Genomic DNA, 17,177 nt, shown 5'->3' on the forward strand with positions numbered 1-17,177 from the left:
CCAGTTTAAATTCTTATTAAGAGACTTAACGAGGCTTTCCCAGAGGCACTGTCAGAGCAATCAGGTGAAGCCAAGGCCGTGCTGTGTGTGCAGCACATCCTCATCCACCCAGTACAGGGCACCTGGAAGATTTATGGTACCAGAAGCGTCTGACTGGAGAGGGCCAACTGCATCATTTGTTACTCTAAAAAATAACAGTGCAAGTCCAGCATGCAGGTTAAGAATAGTCTTTGCACAGCAAAATTCCAAATATGCTCTGCTTCTTAACATAATTTGCCACAGCACTGAGGTCCAGCTAAGTTGCAGGCAAATTTTCTGCGTTTGAACCAGATGCACATTGTTACCTCAAAAAGCAGTTTTTATTTATATCTATGCTTATTCATTAAATAAGAAAAGCCTAGCACTTTGCATTTAGAATTTGAGAAAAGCCTTGCATTCAGCATTTAAAACTTAGACTGCCAAGAAACAACGAATGCTGAATCTTTTCAGATCACTGCAGTCTGAAGTGAGCACCCAATTCTGGTGTCCCAATTTCAAAATCTTTAGATAACACCAGGTTCTGTCAAAGAACTGGATGTTTTTTTGAAAACACTGTTTCTGTCTTTGCTGTTTCCTTAATATCCAACATCTTTGCCGCCCCACACCAGGAAGAGCAGCAGACCTCTTAAGAACATAGTTCAAATAGAAAAAAAAAAAAATCTATTTGCCAAAAGGCAATAAATAAGGATTTCAAACAAATTTCCTGCCACCCAAAGGTAATTCAATAAAGCATAAAGTGACTCCAGTCCTTTTTCTTTTTGCTGCATTTCACCCACTGTAAGAAACAGCTCACAGAAAGAACTTCCTCATGTAAAAGCTTTTTTACTATTCCTACAGCAGGGCACTTCACATAAGAGATTGGGTTTTGATGCCTGAATGGAAGAATACCCTATTTTTAGTAGGCTTTTCACTGAGAGAACAATTGGTAGTTCTGAATACTTTCCAACTTCCCTGTGGACACACTACCCGCACTTGTGTACAAATACAGACTGATGAAAAGGTTAATGAATACCCCGGAGATCCCATCCTCCACTGCCCCCCGACCAGCTGCCAATGTCTGATAAAAATAACTCCATTTTAAGCAGTATCCAACACCACATTTCAAACAGGGGCTCATCTACACAATAGTTTTCATGCTCCCTCATTTCAGGTTCCCTCCCTCTGAAAAGGCCAGAGAAAGTAAATAACCTCCTGCTTCGTACCAGACACATGTCTTGCCTGTATTTTGTTACGGAATTTGTGGTAAGATCTGACTGTGTCAAAATCTATTAAAACCATGCGAATCACAGCACAGTAACAGAGTTTTCCAGTCTCCATAGAGTTCCAATTCTCAGTATTTCAGATAGGAATTGCTGGAGTAACACAAATGCTTCCAATGCTTCTTTATGAGGCAAGTGCCAGCTCCAGTGTCAGACAGCTAACAGCTGGAAATGAAGAGCTGTGCAAATAACTTAAGTTTAAAAAAATGTGCTAAGAACATTGTTTCAACAATAAAAATACCTCTGATTTAGAAAAAGTTGTAGCTTCAGGTTCAAACCACAACTTGAGTTTAAATGAACTCAGGGCAGACTCTGAACCCACCAGATCTGACCAGCACCCACCAAGAGGGAGACACCAAAAGCCAACCAGAGCTGCGGCCACAGGGCATCTCACCTGCTGTCTGGGCTGCTCTGGGAGGAAAGTTCAAGGTTATTTCCAACCCAAGACACCCAAACCTGCATGTCAGCTTACAGGTGATGTTATTTCTTCACTCCTGTTGGCACTACGCAGGGGCCCTGGGGCACAAAACAAGTTGTCACCATGTTCTCAAGCACCTCCTGCGAGCTATTTACTATGGTAGAAAGATAACATGAAAAATTCAAATTAATAAGGCCATTCAGCCACCCAAACTAAGTCATAGTGAAGCGTGCCCAGTGTGGTACCTTACGGCTGAGCCAACATATGTAACTTTTCTCCTAAGTTCCTCAATTCCATATTGATAAAGTGACAGGAGATTTAAGAGATTTATGCTATAAACCTAAACTTCATTTTGAATCTGGACACTAAAGAGGCTAAAAAACATCCTTGGCTGTGGAGGACCCACATATTCTGAAACATTTTGCAGAACAGAAAAATATACCACATAGTACAGTGTAAATAACACTTCAATGCATTTATTTGCTGTTCTGATGAACATTAAGAGGCCTCCTCTAATGAATTCCTTTAGGTGCTAGCAGCTTCTCCTAATGAGCATTAATTAAAGTTTTCCAGCATCTCTACCTTCACTACAGAAAAGTAATTACTCACTGCTGCTGTACAGAGAGGGAAATAAAATCCAAAGGATTAGTTTTTTTTAGAGTGAGTAACTAGGGCAGAGAGGAAAGCCTGCAAGTTGTGTAGTCTGTAATTCCACAACATGACCAATACTTCAGGCCCTGTATTGAGTAAAACTGTTTTGTTGCTGCCTGTAAATAAACCACTAAATAGACTTTAATAATAGTACCCAGGTGTGTCAAGGACATAACTACTTGCCTTTTTCAAAATGTGTAAGAGGACACAGCTCAAGCTATTACCTCAGCTGTTCTGCATGGTTTAACCCCCAGCTACACACACCCATCCACAGTTCATACCTTATCTAGCAGGGAATACATTTTAAAAATACCTTAGTTGTACATATGGCATATTATTGCCATGTGAAACAAAAAGTACATGCATAAGTGGCATCTGAATATGTCAGATCTTAAGTCATAGAATCATCATAGCATAGTCTGGGTTAGAACAATTTTTTTTTTTAAATATTGTCTTTTTTTTTAAACAGGGACCAACACTCGCTATGAAAGAAAACCACAGCAATTTTGTTGTCAAACTTATGTCATGAGTATTTTTTTAATATGACAAATACAATTCATTGAAGTTCACATTCCAAACGTCATATTCCAAGGAAGCACTGACAACTAGAAGGAAAGCCAAGGCAGTACATCTTTCAATACATTCCTTAGCGCTGGAACACCACATTTGTTTACTTACTGGTATTTTCCCTCGATGGCACCCACAGCACCAAGCAATTTTCACAAACAAGTCCTCCCTGCACCAAAGCATTTCCAATCTAATCTCACTGAAAAGAAGATTAGTGAAATTACTGAGAGATAATAGTTGCAGCAACAGAGGTAAAAATACTTCCCTGGTACTTTTGGTCAGCTGATTTTTGAGGAATTCTTTAGAGCAATAAAGGATGAAACAAGCCATTAAACATAATTCCCAGGGCTCTGACTCTCTTTTACATAACAGGATTCTGAAATTCCTCCACTGCCCCCCTGCCAAGTACACGCATTAGGAGGAAATCATTTCTACAAACCTAAAACTTTAAGGCTTAGTTATTTCCTGATAGTTCTGTGGTTTTAGAGGAAATAAACTGAATGTTAATCCTCTTGCATTTAATGAATAGTACCAGCACACTTTGCTGCTTTTTGCTGCAACAAGGTCATGACAAACCTGGTGTACAACCAAAACAAAGTTGCATCTCCAAGCAATGAAATCTCAAAGAGGGAGATGGTTTAAGTGGTTTGGGTGTTATTGTTGTCTATTTGGGAAAAAAACTGTGTCAAAATAATTTTTAAATGCATAGAATTAAAATCACAGAAACATTTCATAGGTTTTTCATAGAAATAACTTGGAGGGAAGTACTTAATCAGCACATCAACTTACACAAAATTCAAATTATTTATCAATGGGTTTATGCTTTGTTTTTTAATAATGTCAGCAAAAGAAGTAAGTTACATACATGCACCTCTATACTCAGCTGCAGGACAAAGCTAGTGGGCAAAACCAGCTGCACAAACACCAGAAACGTGCCAGACACAGCACATGGCCCTCACTTCTGCTTCAGTTACACTTTTGCTGTGATCTTCCAAAACCTCCTGTAGGGAAAAGGAAATCTTATATGAAAACAGGCACTTCTGCTTTGTGTTTCAATTAGTTTTTAAGAGAGTGATTTTACTGCCCAGACTCACTAAGTTTTAAGCTGAATATCCCTCCTCTGATACATGTTGTGCGTCCAGAACCCATAGCGCACACCCAAAACACCATGCATGCTTTTTCCTAAAGTTTGACTAAACTATAGCAACTACTGAAGGAACACAATACTTTTACAGGGATTAATAAACTGGACAGCAAACCACCCAGTCATCTAAAGATCACATAAGAGAATCCTGGAAATGTTTGGGTCAGAAGGGACCTTAAAGCTCATCTAGCTCCACCCCCTGCCATGGGCAGGGATACCTTCCACTAGACCACATTCTAATACATTCTTCCTTTTCTTATCTTCAAGCTAACTCTGTGAAAAACACCACACAAAGAAAAGCACATAGTTGCCTATCTGCTGCTTTGTCTAATTCGTTATAACTTTTACTAACAGTCTTAACCACCACAGGAATTTCATTCTCAATGACTTACAAGACTATGTTCTTTATAGATAAAACCAAATCAGGTAATTTTTTCTTAGAATACCAAGAATTAAAACTAATTATTTGGATTCACCCAGTTGCCTGATTTCATGGGCTAAGACAGACATATTTACAAATAATCTAACACCTACTCAAATACCTTAAACCCCATATTTTAAATTTCTTTCTGGGAATATTTTTGGTCGTTTGCCAGAAGCCGCAGCACTGTCAGACACCCTGCAGCAGTGGGTTCCAGCTTGAAGCCACTGAAGACCGAGATGCCCCAAGTGATTCTCACGGTGTTAACTGAATTATTTAGGAGGAGCAGACAGATTTCAAGCAGGCTTAAGTTTGCCACACAAAACCTGGTGACACTGGAAAATTCAGATAAAGAAGCTGAAAGTTACTGCTCCAGGGAAAAAACCACTTTCTAGCCTAACAGTACCTCCACGAACAACTTAATTTAATAAACTACATCACTGTATCCAACAGTAATTAGGAAGATGCCTCAGAGAGAATTTTTTTTTTCATCTCTTCTTTCAGCAACATGAAAGAGATATTTTTAATATGTTTCTTCTACCTAAACACAACACTGGTGTTTATGCCACTGCGCCCTGCTCCTACCTTGGCTGGAAGACTGCTGAGAGGGCAGTGATGGTTCCAGTGCCAGAGACAGTCCTGAATAGTCCCAGCCTTACCAAACCAACCCAGTTTTGTACTACTACAACTGTGGTTGTAGTCAGATTTTGTTAGGCTCTCATCAGGGCAAACTAGTCTGGATTTCATCTTCACTAGCTCCAAATGCACTCAATGAAAGAAGCGAAATACTAACAGACAATCACACGACCACATTAACCTTGTTAATTGCCTCTACCACCTTTTCTAAAGAATACTTCATTACCATTTTGATGGAAAATGCATTTCCAGATTCCAAAACCCAGAATACTGCTGATATTCATATAGCACCCTCAATCCATATTCATCAGCCACCAGCTGCCAGGCTGATTGTATTTATTACCAAAGGTAATAATGAAACAGCACTGAAGTAGAACGCAGTAAGAACCACCATTCAAGTGCACCATGATCTGACAGAACTACAATTCAAGCTTTACTTTTTGCTTTTACAAGTACCTGAAGCGACATGACAATTCAGAACTTAAATTATTTCACTTTTTAACTGTATCTCAGGAAAATAATTTACAATGGATCAAGTTATACGAACTACACTATTCAGGAAGTGAAGAGCGATACAGGATGGATAGTAAACACACTAGAGATTTCCAATTTGAAGAAGTTGCATTCAACTGAGAACAATCACCAATTCATAAAAAATTACAGGCTTGAGACTCATACATATTGAAAAGTAGCTTTAAGCAAGCTTTTTTAAATGTAGCCATGAGAACACACTTAAAAAGCTTCCTGTCAGAGTTACAACTAACAACCTGGCTGTGCTTTGCAAACAGAATCGCATTTCCACACAAAATCATTATTTTAACAGGTTGCATTAGCACAGTGATATAAGTCTGAACAAAAGGCTTGTGTTTCATATTGAAAGCTGCACCTGGGCTAATGGCAGAACACTGCCGTGTGTAACTACTTGCATCTGCACCTTAAACAACTGGGGACAGCTTTACAAAGGTTTTACAACCCCCTTGTCACCATTAACGCCTTTAGTGTCTCCTTGACAAACACCCTTCCTAAGATACCACCCTTACCACGTAAGGTACTTGCTCCGGCTTTTAATGCTGATCAGATTGGAAGCCACGTTATCCAGCTTCTGCTGAAATAGCACCTGGGAGAAGATCCCATTTCCATCATGACCCACAGAGGGCCCAAAAAAAGACCAATTTAACACAAATTCAAACACCAATTAACAACAGAGATGACAAATTACTAGTAATTCTGATTTTTGTGATGACGTAGCAGATCAACACAAGTCTGGAATCTTCCTATTGCATTTTTCCTCTCACCTTCTGTTCAGCAGAACTACATAAGTAATTTACTCACAAATACAAAGAGATCCTATTTTTCTGAATTCAAATCTAGTATTCTCAAGAATACAGTTGCTTCAAAGAAGAAAATTGTTCCCATTCAGGAAACAGGAAGCAATTTAACTAACAGCCAATGAACACAACAAGATATTTCTTAAAAGGATGCATTGTGAATTAAAAACAAGAACCAGAAGAATGAATTTAAAGATCTTCAAACAGAGCAATAATGAAAACTAGAATAATTTTTTCACCTGTAAATTTGAATGTACAATCCTTGTCACATTTTAAGATTCTTTTATGTTTTGCAGCTGAAAAATAACTTGAAGCAGATGCTTCAATAATAAAAGAGCACAATGAATAACAAGTTATATGAGCATCACTTGCTTACTTTAGGAAGTTTTCAAAAAGACTGTTTAGTTTCAAAGTGTCTTTGCTTTATCAAAGCAAAATGAAACTTCCTTTAAAAAATTAAGGATATTGTATCTTCTGAGATAAAAATGGCCATTTCCTACAACTGACTAGCATTTCATTAAATCTAGACAAGAACTGAAGAGTCATACCTAGACAAAAGTCATTGAGATTAAATCTGCTGTTGAAATCATGACTTCTAATAAAGGTTCATCTTTAGTTCATTCTTGACTTCATTCACAGATAAAAGAAATTCTCCTGCCATTGCAGAGTAGGAGCAAAATTACTCTTTAGTGATTTTAAGCAAGATCTCTGCTGGTATGGACATCTAAGGTTGGTAGGGGCTCAGTAAAAAGCCAACATAAACATATATGAAAGAATTTCAATTGAAACTGTCTACCCGCACAAGAAAAGTTTTTTCCAGGAATATCTGGAATACAAGTACTCGATTGTTCAGTCCTGGTGAAAATCTGATTCCCCTAAAACAGGGGATCCAAAGAGATGGGTTTAGAGAACACAGACAGCACCACCTGCCCCACCACCAGTTCCAGATAAATGCACTATCCTACAGGGTCTCTCCTGAGAGACATCAAGGATGGAAACAGAGAAGAAAACCGTTCTCCTGATAGGAAGAACAAAGTACAAATTAGTTGCAAAAGCCACATGAGGCCACCTTATCATCTGAAATGACCACACCAAGAAAGAGCAGAATCATTAGAGGGCATCGCTGGTGCGATCATTACCACAGCACTCAGTGGAGTAAAGTTTAAACAAGGAAGTATGTGAAACAGAAAGGGACTAAGGTCTTGGTCAAGAGTACATTTATATAAAGAGGAATATTAGAAGCATGATTATAAAGTACATGAACATCCTAACACCCAGTGGTAATAGTGCTTAATAGTCCTCTGCATTCATACATTTAAGGTCCAAGCTTTTTGTGCAAGGCAACTCCCAAACTGATATAGGACAGTTTTAGAGAGACAACATCCTCCAGCAGAAAGCATTTCCCCTTCCGTTTTCTTTTTCAAGACAGCATCATCTGATGAAACTGGGATATCTCCATTCATTACAGCAAACTTGTACGCTCTGGGCTTTTTGTAGCATGATTAAATGACTCAAGCTTTCCTCTGCAGTCCAGAACAGGTCAACTCCCCACTAACTCTCAAGCAGGCAGGGCAGTTTCCCACAGCAGCACTCTGTAGCCTCTACCCAACACTCACCAAGGGCTGTGAGACCTAAGCTGGATGCACAGCTCCTTGGGCTTCCTGAGTAACACATTCCTCTCTTCCATCATAGAGCTCCACCACTGCCAGCTTCCACAGAAACACAGAATTAGGGTAATGCCTGTCCTCTGAGAGACAAAATTATCCTAGTGTATGTACTCTGGTCTCTGTTTCAACATAGCACCTTTAGAATTCATCCAATTTTGTGAAAATTGCCAGGGAGTGTGGCTCGCCTTCCTCTGTGCCTTAATTGCTACACAAGCAAATGTTTACCCCCACATGGAGGCTTTGTGCCTACCTCAAGCACAAGAGGAAATGTAAATGAACCTCAGATACCTGGCTTCAAATATTGTGTCTCAAGTGCTGAATCCTGCTCCAAGTCACTGGATTTGTCACCATTTTCATTCATTCTGCAACAGAGAAAGAACCCCCCACCATGCACAAACCAAGTCATAACATTCCCATTAACTCCTGATGGTAACAGAGGCATTAGGGATTCATCACAGTCATGTGAAAAAATGGATCCAGCAATAAGTAGTCTTCTTGTAAGCTTCCATTACATTTTGATCAGGAAAGCTCTTTGGGAAGGTAAGGCCACAGACTTAAAAAAATCAGTTTGGTATGAGTACATCCACCTGTCAATCCTCTCATCCTCTGCTCTAATGTTCAGTAATTCTAATAAAGCAATAGATCTGAAGCACTTAGAGGTGTCACATCACAAAACTGCAGACAATGGTTGAGTGCACATGGAGTAGCAACACATCTGCTTTGGACTGGGGTGTACTGAACCTATTGAAAACTGCATGAAGGACTAGAAAAAGATCACATCAGTTCTGTCAGTATGAGCTGGGATGTCCTCCACGTGTTCCACTGGAAAAAAATAAAAATCAAAGCACAAACTGACACTCACCAGAGGCCAGGTAATCCTGACTGGAGACACAAAATAAATGCACCAGCTGGAGGAAGAGCTCCAGCCACAACTGAAGAGAAAACTGTAGGAAACAAAACTATAGGAAATCATCGTTTAACAGCTTCAGGAGCACTGAAAAAAAGTTAACCCGAAGAAGACTTTTCATCCTTTTACATCTTGCTGCATTTTTCATTAAAGATCAGTTTTGACACAATGGAGCCAAGGTGCATTCGCTCCAAAACCAAGGAACCAAACTATGTGCTCTGGAAACATTTCTCAAGCGGAAGAGCCCTAAGACTGCCCATTTCCTCCCACATCCTCCTCATAGTGGCCATGAAAGGATAGTAATTGACACAGAGTAGCTGTATTCATCAAAGCTCCTTAATCTGGAAGGAGAACACATTCCTTCCTACATAGTATCTGGCAACTCAGCCTGCAGAATGGGGAACTTGTAGATACCAGTAGTTTTTCTTACTTTAAGTCTCCAATCTAGTTTTGGTGTATTTTAGTTACCATGCTGCTGTGAAGAAAGTAGGCACCCAGGGTTGTCCTGATGATTATTTTAGCAATCCCATTTGCACATACAAACATCCTTCTGCCTAATTCTGAATCACCACAGAATCACAATCCTTAAATGGTTTTAGGTTTTAAGGGACCTTAAAGACCATCCAGGTCCAATCCTCCCACCACAGGCAGCGATACCACGCCTAGATCAGGTTGCTCAGGGCCCTTGAATATGCATGTAACCATAAATTTTATGCAATCACAGAATCACAGACTGGTTTGGGTTGGAAGGGACCTTTAAGACCATCAAAGTTTTACGCCAGAACCACATTTCTCCAATCTCTGTCCAACCTGACCTTGAACACTTCCAGGGATGGGACAGCCTGGACAACTTGTTTCAACGCCTCATCAGCTTCACAATAAAGAATTTTTTCCTGATGACTAATCCAAACCTACTCTCTTCCAATTTGAATCCATTCCCTTTTGTCTTATCACAACTTGTGCTTCCAAAAATATCCATCTTTCTTGTAGGTTCCTTTCAGGTACTGGAAGGAAAGTAGGTACCTATAGAGGATGAACTTAGCACTCAATTACCATGGATATGACTACAACATTCTATTTCACTAATGGAAATACAAGACTCTGCAGCAGCACTGGCCAGTTACAAGGCTAATACCCTAATCCAAGTAATGCCAGACAGGGAAGGTCCTTAAGCACACATCAGCCATTGTTTGAATGCATGTAAGCAGGCAATTAGCTGAAAACCAGCACTATCCAAGCATGGCTAAAATATAAATGGACTCATTAGGATGAGGCTGGCCCCTGGCAGCTTGCGTGCACATCCATACTGATACCCCACTGTACAAGGTGCCCTAGCTCTCTGTATGTCTGCTTTGCTCATCTAATCAAGATGATAATGATAAACTACACATAAACAGAGGTATGGTTATCATCTCAAAGTTCCTCTAGAATTTAAGTTTTATTTAGACAGCTTAGATCCCAGCATCAGTCCCAAGCGCCACTGGCAGAGTACTCAACACTGGCCTTCCACAGACTATGCTGTGTCAATCCCTATCCATAATGGACCTGTGGGTTTTCTGGCTAGTCTGCACACCCCTGAGACCATCCTCACATGGGACATGATACTCAGCCCTGGCACGCTGGCCTTGTTCTCCCTCCTCAGCTAATCAAGTTGGACATTAAGAAGAACTTCTTCACAGAACAGGTGATTGGGCATTGGATTGACTGCCCAAGGAGGTGGTGAAGGTGGTGTTTAAGAAAAGACTGAAGTGGCACTTAGTGCCATGGCATTGGTTGACAAGATGCTGTTAGGTCACAGGTTGGACCTGATGATCTCAATGGTCTTTTCCAATCTAGTTGATTGTGTAATTCTGTAATAAAGACAGAACAAAAACGGGAAGGACAAATTTCTTAACCAACAAAATGGTCCATCATTTGTGATGTGCAGTTAACAGATGGCATTCAAATTAACATTCATATCCTTCAAGTGTCTTATCAAACAAGCCTAAACAGCATTTTGAAATTTCCATTTAAAATTTTCTATGAGTCTGCAAGAAGTATCACAGATTTTACTGCCGTCAACTAAAGCTGTTACCACCTTTAATGAGGGAGTGACTATATCATGACTTGAACTAAAGCAGTCCAGATCCTGCTGCCGAAGGTCACCAGGTCACCTGCACAGACTTCACCAGGAAGATGGAGCACCAAACTCATGCTTTAAATTGCACAGGCAGACTGTGAGCATCAAGACCTTAAAAACACCTTACAATTCAGATTCAAAGAGACAAATCCCTCACTGTCAACCCCTGACACTGGATCCCCTCAGACTTCTGTCCCAATAGCACCCAAGCCTGAAGAGCCATGGGGCACACAAAAGTACCTCGAAATGCAGTAACGCAGTTACATGTCCTTGAGAATTCAGACATTATGTGCCTACCAGGGACCACCAGCTCCTGGCCCTCACTCCCTTCACCTCAACCACCCACATGGTCCTACGCGCCTTCCCAGATGCCTTCCAAAACTTGGCAGGTTTGGATGGCTGGATCAAAAGGGAAGCCAAATTCAAAGTCATTGGTCTTCGTAGAGAATGCCTTGTCAACAACTTTCCTAATTACATATACTCTGACTGGAAAACTGCCACTGAACAGCTGTGGCAGCCTTGCAAAAAACAACCAAAAACCAATATGTTTTAAAATACCGTATTCAAGGACACTAATCTAACAGAGAAAAGGACTACAAATATCATCTGATGTGGTACATATGTTCCAGTATAGGAAAAATTGCTGGATCTGAAGATTCAGTTTTATCTGTTCCAAAAGTTACATAAAATCAGCACAAAAATGCTACTTCTCTCTTTGTGCAACTCACCAGCATTAGGTTTACAAGCTCTAGATGACTATGCTAAACAGCACAGGTCCTTACAAGACTCCAGCAGCAGTTTTCTTCTGTTGAAAAAACCATTCCTCTGTTTTAACCAGTTACTAAGCCACAGGAGAATTCTGCTCTTGTATTTTGGCAGCTACAGTGCCACACCATGCTCACTCAGCAAGATCTTCATCCACGTCAGTGATGCCTTACTGAAAGCCTACTTGAAAATCCACCTCACCAAAATACTCAGATTTGATTAAACCAGCCAGTGAAAGCAGCCCACTCTCCTCATTAAGTGTTATTGGTTCACATCCCCAGTATTCTCTTTCTCTTCTAAAACTCAAATTTTAATCAACTTGCTGGAATCACCAACCAGCCTCTGTTGATCTGGATCCTTTTCTCATCAGTACTCTATATTCCCCACTCCTATTCCTTCCGCACCATCCAGAATTTAAGGAACAGGTAACACACTACTATTAATACTTGATACCTGGAAGTCCTCATGAACATCATCTGGCTCTCACCATTTTCTACTGTTAATTTCAGCAATTTCTTCTAAATCTTTTTTTGGCAGTTTTGACAGTTTGACATAGCTGCTATAGAAATTCCCAGCACAAGAAAATTCCTATTTCCCTCCATAGGAAATACAAGAAATCCCTTTGATCTATAGTTTCATCTTCCAGAAGCTTTCTCTTTTAAGAAGAGATTATTTTCTATCTTGAACAATTTGTCCCTCTTTTTAAAATCCTCTTAGTTCACATCTAACTTGCAGCTGTTTGTTCTTTTCCATTTTCTCCCTTCAGAAAGGATTTCCAATTTTGTAAATTAAGACCTTTTGCAAAACCTACCAGGCTTCTGTAGGTGTTTTTAAGATGTGTGTCTCTTTCATTTTTTTTGATTGTTGTTTTAATTTAGCAAGTCATATGAATCAGGACCAAGAGCACAGTCTCTACATAGAAGACAACTTTCCATTAGTGGTCAAACAGGGAAAACCTGACTTAAAATATGTACTACATGAAGTGAAATAGCACCCAGCAATTACCAAAGAAGAACAAGACAAGTGTTCAGCAAAGAAGCTCTATGAGAAATATTACAGACCCCAATCGTAGGGGGTCTATAATAGAAATACTGATATCCACTGGGATTCAAAGAAAAATATTTTTTCCCAAGACACCTTCATATAAGGCAGCAGGCTCACATCTAGGTTGTCTGACCAAGAAAGCAGTAGGTACCTCTGGAGCCCATGAATTAAGTCATGCAGCTGCAGGTGCCACTATTCAGCATTAATCTGACATTTAACAGGCGCGTTGATAAATATGATTTTACCACAAGCATTAGTTAATTGAAGTGTACTCAAACATAATACAAATCTGTGGAAAAAATAACAGCCGGAACTTGTTCTCAGGGCTTTATCTCTGCCAAATGGGAAACCAACAGGATGAAGCGATGGCAGTCCGGTGCTCCATCCCGGCCATTCCCCAGCCACCCTCGACCTCTGCAAGCAGCGGATTATATAAACAGCACGGAAAGCACTTCCTGCACCTCCGAGAGGAGGACGCAGGCACCGGACCCTCCGGGGGCCATTGAGTCACCCGGAGGCCCGAGAGGGTCACACCCGCACAAACACCGCAGCGCGGCGGCGCCAAGCCGGGCATTCCGGGCAGGGAGAAGAGCCTCGGGAGAAGCCACGGGGACGGGACGGAGGAGCGAGCACCGTCCTGGGGTCGCCCCGGGACTCCGGGACAGCTTCTCGCCTTTCATCACCCCCCTCGGCAGTGCCGCCTTCCTGAACCCGCGGAAACTTTCCCAGCGGGGCACCCGCGCCCCGGATTCCGCCCGGCTGCCTCCGGGCGCCGCTTCCCGCCGCGGCCCTCCCGCCACCCCGCAGGGCGCCGGCGCGGCCAGGCCTACGCGCGGCCGGCTGGGCGGCGGCAGGAGGGCCTCAGTCCAGCTCGGCGGCGGGGGCGCTCACCTGGGCGCACGGTCTTGAGGCGCACGGGCTCCCTGAAGTGCCGCACCACGGCCAGCGTGTCGCGATGCGTGAGGCCGCTCACCGGAGTACCGTTCACCTCCAGCAGCACGTCCCCCGGCGCCGGCGCCTTGCCCGAGAGCAGCGCGGGGCCCGGCGCGCCCTCGCCGCCCGCGGGCAGCCGGCCCGCCAGGTACGGGAACTCGCCGCGCTCGGCGCCGCCGCGCAGCAGATCGGGGTCGGGGCCCGCTGGGCCGCCCCAGGACACCACGCACTCCTGCACCTTGCTCAGCCAGTGCCGCTTCTTCCGCAGGGTCTTGGACATGCCGCAACACGGGGCGACGCAACCCACCCGGCGCTGCCGCCGCTCCCGCCCCGGCCGCGGCTGCCGTCCGACTGCGCCCCGCCGCGCCGCCCCAGCTCCGCCTCGGGGCCCCACCCCTCCAGTCTCCGCCCTTCCCGTCTCCACCGCGCCCTGCCGGCCTCACTGGCCGCGCCCTTCCCGGCCTGCCGCGCCCGGCACGCGCTCCTGGCGCGGGGCTGCCTGTCACAGACTGTGCGGTACTGGGCCGGGCCCGGCCGGCCCGGGGCGGGGCATGTAGGGGGCTCAGACTCGGCCCCGCCGGGACCCTCTAGGACCTGCGGCACGTTCCGGATGTGGCCCCCTGCTCCGGAAAGAGCCCCTCAGGCAATCCCCCCGCTAGGCCGGGATATCCCCTCAGGCAGGAGTTCTCCAGCCAGCGCCCGTTGCAGCAGGGTCCCCTCTCAGCGAGGGCTTGCGTTGTGTAGTATCTCTCGTCAGCCAGGAGCTCCTCAGTCAGTGCCAATCCCAGGCAGGGTTTCCTGTCAGCAAGCATCTCTGTCAGGATCTCTCCTCAGTCAGGAGCCCCCCTCAGCCAGGGCCTTTCTCAGCTAAGAGCCCCCAAGTCAGCTCCCACCTAAGGAAGAGTTTACCTTCAGCCAGGCTCATCCCTTAGCCAGGAGACCCCCTTGGCAGCTGGGTTCGAGATAGGTGTGAGAGCTGAGGTGGGGTGTGCATGATCCGCTCTCATGTTTGCTCTTAGTGCCTGAACAACCACACAGGGAGAGACACCACTCCTGTGTATTCCCAGCATTCCCATAACTACTGCCAGTGGAACCAGTTGGTTCAAAGTTGCTTGAGCACCTCACTCAGGCCAAAGCAGAGCTCAGAACAGTGGGTACAGTTTAAATATAAACAAATGCAGATACTTTTTCAACTGGAAAACACAAACCCAGTGGGTTTTCTCTTCACATGAGCCTGTTTATTTAGCTGTGATTCACAAATATATTTAGCTTTATATGTGTCACTCACATATAAAGAAGTTCTTCTTCATATTCAGGTGGAACTTCCTGTACATCAGTTTCTGTTCATTGCCTCTTGTCCTACTATTGGGCACCACCAAACAGAACCTGGTCCATCTTCTTGGCAGCCCTCCTTTAAACACTTATAGACATGGATGATCTCCCCTCTTTGTCACCCCTTCTTGAGGATGAACAGGCCCAGCTCCCTCAGCCTTTCCTCATAAGACATGCTCCAGTCTCTTGATCAACTTTGTAGCTCTAAATTTAATGACTGGGAATGGTCTGTGCTGGGATAAAACCCTGGCTAATGGGTGTCACAGGCCAACTCTCCTCTGCATGTGGAACTGACTGGCAAAGAACGCTATTCATCCATTTATTAGGAATGGCCGAAGCTATTGGTTTGGTGATGTTTTATAATTTTTACTATCCATTCAGCCATTTCTCTCCCCTTGGGTGTGTTTCTGATCATCACCCACTAAAATCTTTTGTTTGACCTTCCCCTTGCTGTCAGCCTCCTTCACCAGAAGTGAGTTAGCATCTGTAAGCAGTTCATCTCTGTCAGTGGTTTTACATCTTTAATAGGATATGAAATATCTGCAGCAGCCTTGTCAAGTTTTATAACCCTGTTCACAGGTATTTGGGATAGCTGGCATGGTCCAAAAGCCTGTCCCATTCTGTCTCATAAAAGTAATCCCCAGCACCTCTCTGGTTCCAGCTTCTTCTCAGCAGTCACTTTCTCTCTCTTCACTGAATATCAGCTGCTTGAGCAGCCTGTGGAAACAAGGAGGACCAGTCAAAGCTCACAGAGCAGCACTCCCAGCCCTCTGTGTCTGTGCACAAACTTCTCTGGAGAGTGCCAAAGGAAACTCAATTTTCTTGAGAGTTGATGCCCACTCCTGCCAGTCATCACCTCCCAGCCTGAGTCCTGCACATGAGGTCTGAGCCTGTCTTTCACAGACACCTTGAAATATCTAAGTGGGCTGGAACCAGTGACAGAGGATTGAGGGCATTATCCTGCCCTCTCCAGTTCCACTAGCCCTACTAACAGAGGGCAGGGGGTCTGAACTGCAACAACACACTAACAATTCTCTTGACTTCTAGAAAAGAGGGTAAAGGAAGAGCAGTGGAGTGTTAGGAAGTGAAAAACAAGTCTCCTTCCCCACCCCTACAGTTGCAGGGAGCACTAAGGTTACCTGTGTGTTCATCAGTCCTCTCCTGGGATCATTCCCTAGTGTTTGAGGTGGGATTTCAGACTGACACAGCCAACCTTTCTTTGACTACTATTGACGTCACCGAATTCATCACTTTTTTAGTCTTCCAACTGCTTGTACCTTCCAGAAAGCCTCATTTGAGCAGATCAGCCTTGCCCAGCATAAGGATGATTGCCTTCGTTATTCTGAGCAACAGCTCATGCAGATCTGGTTACGTTACTTGAATAAATCTATATGATTAATACATTTCTTGTCTTTCAATGATTAGTATTTAAGCAGCAGCATGCAAGGGTTTACACGGAGTTATTTAGAAAAGAATGTCCCCATTCTTCTTTTTGCCTGTTAATAATGTAGCTAAAGTCTCAGTAGATATGTCATAAAAAATATTATCAAAGGAACCAAGATAAGTGTGGAATTATTTGCTGTTTAGAAAATCCAGACACGTCACAGAAAGCAATAATAACACAAAATAACTTTGATAAAAGTTTTACAGAGAGAATTTTTTACAGCCCCAGCTGAAATTACAGCTCATATTGAGTAAGCTGCTTACAAAGGCTTTAAGTTAATTTACATTTTAGTACAGGAAGTAGAATAACGCACTCTGACAGAAAAAAAGTTCACCTCAAGGCAGAGGTCACCCAGCTCTGGCTACAATAAAGACAGAACTTTGGAAAAAATATACACCTGGGGTCCAGATCCCTTGGGTTGGGGCTGTACATGGCAACTCACCCAGAGCTCCCCATGCTTGAGATGTAAAAGTCTCCTTATTTTCTGTGACTTCCACAACACT

The 17,177-nt window shown here is 43.3% G+C and overlaps 1 protein-coding gene across 3 annotated transcripts in view; it reads right to left on the minus strand.

The window, feature by feature from the left end:
* The window catches only part of MAGI3 (membrane associated guanylate kinase, WW and PDZ domain containing 3), a 58,074-nt gene extending 43,823 nt beyond the window's left edge, over positions 1 to 14,251 (minus strand). For all 3 annotated transcript variants that reach the window (XM_064732847.1, XM_064732846.1, XM_064732845.1), the window contains exon 1: positions 13,857 to 14,251. In XM_064732847.1, the coding sequence (XP_064588917.1) occupies positions 13,857 to 14,178 (322 nt within the window). In that variant the 5' untranslated portion in view covers positions 14,179 to 14,251. The remainder of the gene's footprint in view (positions 1 to 13,856) is intronic.
* Positions 14,252 to 17,177: the final 2,926 nt, after the last annotated feature.

Source organism: Zonotrichia leucophrys, chromosome 26, assembly GCF_028769735.1.
Source record: "Zonotrichia leucophrys gambelii isolate GWCS_2022_RI chromosome 26, RI_Zleu_2.0, whole genome shotgun sequence".
Classification (NCBI taxonomy): domain Eukaryota; kingdom Metazoa; phylum Chordata; class Aves; order Passeriformes; family Passerellidae; genus Zonotrichia; species Zonotrichia leucophrys.